We start from the raw sequence: 2,565 nt of genomic DNA, 5'->3' as shown, positions 1-2,565 counted from the left end.
GAAACACAAATGTCAATTATTAAATATTGAATTTCTAAGATACTCATTGTTTTGGAACCAAAATAAAATAATTTACGAACACTACCAAATACTTAGAATGTAGTGAGTAATTCAGCCAATGTTTCAACTTAATGCCTGTGATCCACGAACGAAAGCAACTACTGTTGCTGCATTTGAGTTCAGTTAACGGTCTCTATAGTCTATAATGAAAAATGGTTGGCTAGTAATTTATTAGGACAACAAAAATTGGGTGGTAGACAAGGTAAGTGTTTAAAAATCAGAGTAGGTGCAAATGAAAATTGTAATTTACACATATGATCAATGTCTTGTTCGTAGTTTTATATTACATGTCGGCCAATTCAAATACTGTTACTAAAAATTTACATGTCGGCCAATTCAAATCCTGTTACTAAAAATTATACCACTATTCACATTAATATTCACTATCCTTTATTATAAAAGCTAGACTTGATTATCTAGCATGTTTGCCCTAATCCCTTGCATTTTTCCCACCTAAGCATGTAATTATTGCTAATTTAATCTCGCAACCACGCACTTAATCACAGCCTTTGATTCAAACTCTATTTTCAAACTCCTCACTTTCTCTCTCATACAGAAACGTCATAATGGCAATTGAAAACAATGTTAATCATCCTCATTATCACAATTGAAAACACGTATTAATGCTAATCAACTCAGTCAATCACTCCCTTCATCTCAGCCGTAGATCTCATAATCTTTCATGTATTAATGTTAATCAACTCTGTCAACCACCCCCTACATCTCAGACGTAGATCTCATAACCTTCCATGTATATTAACGATTGCATTCCCATTATCCTCTCCTGCCATCATTTTTACGTCAAAACAGTTTAGACTTAACAATGGAAAGTGATGTACAAACTCACTTAGCCTTGCACTGCTGAAGGGTACAAATAACACAGCAAAATCTAACCATGTTTCATCTTCTTTCTTGATCTCTTATGTTTTGTTTCATATATATTTTTCAACTTGCACTAATTTCTTTGAATCTTTGATCTTTTTCAGCTCCATTAGATCCAAATCCTATAACTGATTTGGACAAGTTTGTTAACAGATTGCGAGTTCAATATAGAACTCTTCGACTTGAGTTCCGTGTAACAGATGTGAGTGCAAGATTACTGATACTGTGTTTTTATAGATGCGACATTTCAAATTAAAAGTTCATTTGATCATTTTTCTCACTTACTAATTTCGGATATATATGTTTTCCAGGGTGCACTTATGTTGCCAAAAACCATTGTCTCTGATTTTGGTGCATCACTAGGTGATTACACAACTTTTATCGACCCTAACAACAACTAGGACGTGTTGTGGATCCTTCTCTTTTTATTCCTTCTATGAAATTTGAAATTGAGAAAACTATCGTGCCAGACTTTGCATATGAAGGTGTTCCGGTCACAAGTGAAATTCTCTCATTCCATCATGATGAGGGTAATTTTCAAATCTGGTGGGAGAAGGATTTGACTGGATTTGATGTCACTTCTAGATTTATGGTATAATGTTTTTGTATGACATTGCTTTTTTTGGGTCATTTCTATTACAAGATATAAAAAATTGTTTTTAACGTAGTAATTTTTTTGCAGATGCTTATTTACCAGGGCCTGTGTGATTTAACTATCGGGAAAATGACCACTTCATTGACAATGATTGATGATTGTGGAAACAAGTGGAATTGCATCACTGTATTTGGTACTAGGCCACATCACCACATCAAGCTTGGTGGAGGATGGAAAAGAATGGTACAGGCGCGCAAACTTGAGGAAGGTGTCATGGTTAAAGTTGGGTTTCCACATGCTGGCATGAACGACACCATCTACATTCAAGTCAAGCGCCCAACTGTCGTGAGAGTTTGATGTCTGGAGTGCAGTTTTTAGGGTTTATATTTTTAGATCCATTTTGATGTTTTTGAATTTTCTTTACATTTTAATGCAATTTATGGTTTTATCTTTCCAGTTTAATGTGCTCTCTTTTGATTTCAATGCAATTAAAAGTGTTATCTTTTCAGTTTAATGTGCTCTCTTTTATTTTCAATGCAATTTATGGTTTTAAAATGTTTCTTCGTTTGACTATTGAGCTTAAATGTAATTTATGGATGATTGTTTACCAGCAATTAATATTGTACCATAATCCTTCATGGAGCCAAAATCATGGTTTTAAAATGTTTCTTCGTTTGACTATTGAGCTTAAATGCAATCTTAAATGCAATTTATGGATTATTGTTTACCAGAAATTTATGTTGTACCATAATCCTTCATGGAGCCAAAATCATGGTTTTAAAATGTTTCTTCATTTGACCATTGAGCTTAAATGCAAGTTATGGATGATTGTTTACCAGTAAGACACAAATTATCCAAATCATTGCACAATTTATGGATGTGCTTGATTGTCGTGAATGTGCTTGATTATAGTTTAACATGTTAATGGATAATGGTAACTTAAATATCAATTGTTAAAGATATGGGTCTTCAACTCTAATAGACCTGTGCGATAACACGGGTCAAGAGTCTAGTTTTAAGTTAATGGT

General features: G+C 33.5%; 1 protein-coding gene across 1 annotated transcript; it reads left to right on the top strand.

Moving 5' to 3' along the window:
- Positions 1–883: 883 nt before the first annotated feature.
- LOC146933206 (uncharacterized) lies at positions 884–1,894 on the top strand. The gene is made up of 5 exons (XM_085707818.1): positions 884–890; positions 1,047–1,144; positions 1,254–1,305; positions 1,413–1,534; positions 1,625–1,894. The coding sequence occupies exons 1-5, from the start codon at positions 884–886 to the stop codon at positions 1,892–1,894; spliced, it is 549 nt and encodes a 182-aa protein (XP_085563944.1).
- Positions 1,895–2,565: the final 671 nt, after the last annotated feature.

This window comes from Medicago sativa, chromosome 4, assembly GCF_051527215.1.
Source record: "Medicago sativa cultivar Bolivia chromosome 4, Bolivia_mono, whole genome shotgun sequence".
Classification (NCBI taxonomy): Eukaryota; Viridiplantae; Streptophyta; class Magnoliopsida; order Fabales; family Fabaceae; genus Medicago; species Medicago sativa.
This window is presented reverse-complemented; position numbering and strand designations above follow the sequence as displayed.

Excerpts from the sequence above, each read along its gene's own strand:
- LOC146933206 (XM_085707818.1), top strand. Across the intron at positions 1,145-1,253 it reads TTGAGTTCCGTGTAACAGAT|GGTGCACTTATGTTGCCAAA; the intron begins GTGAGTGCAAGA and ends TATGTTTTCCAG. Across the intron at positions 1,535-1,624 it reads ATGTCACTTCTAGATTTATG|ATGCTTATTTACCAGGGCCT; the intron begins GTATAATGTTTT and ends ATTTTTTTGCAG.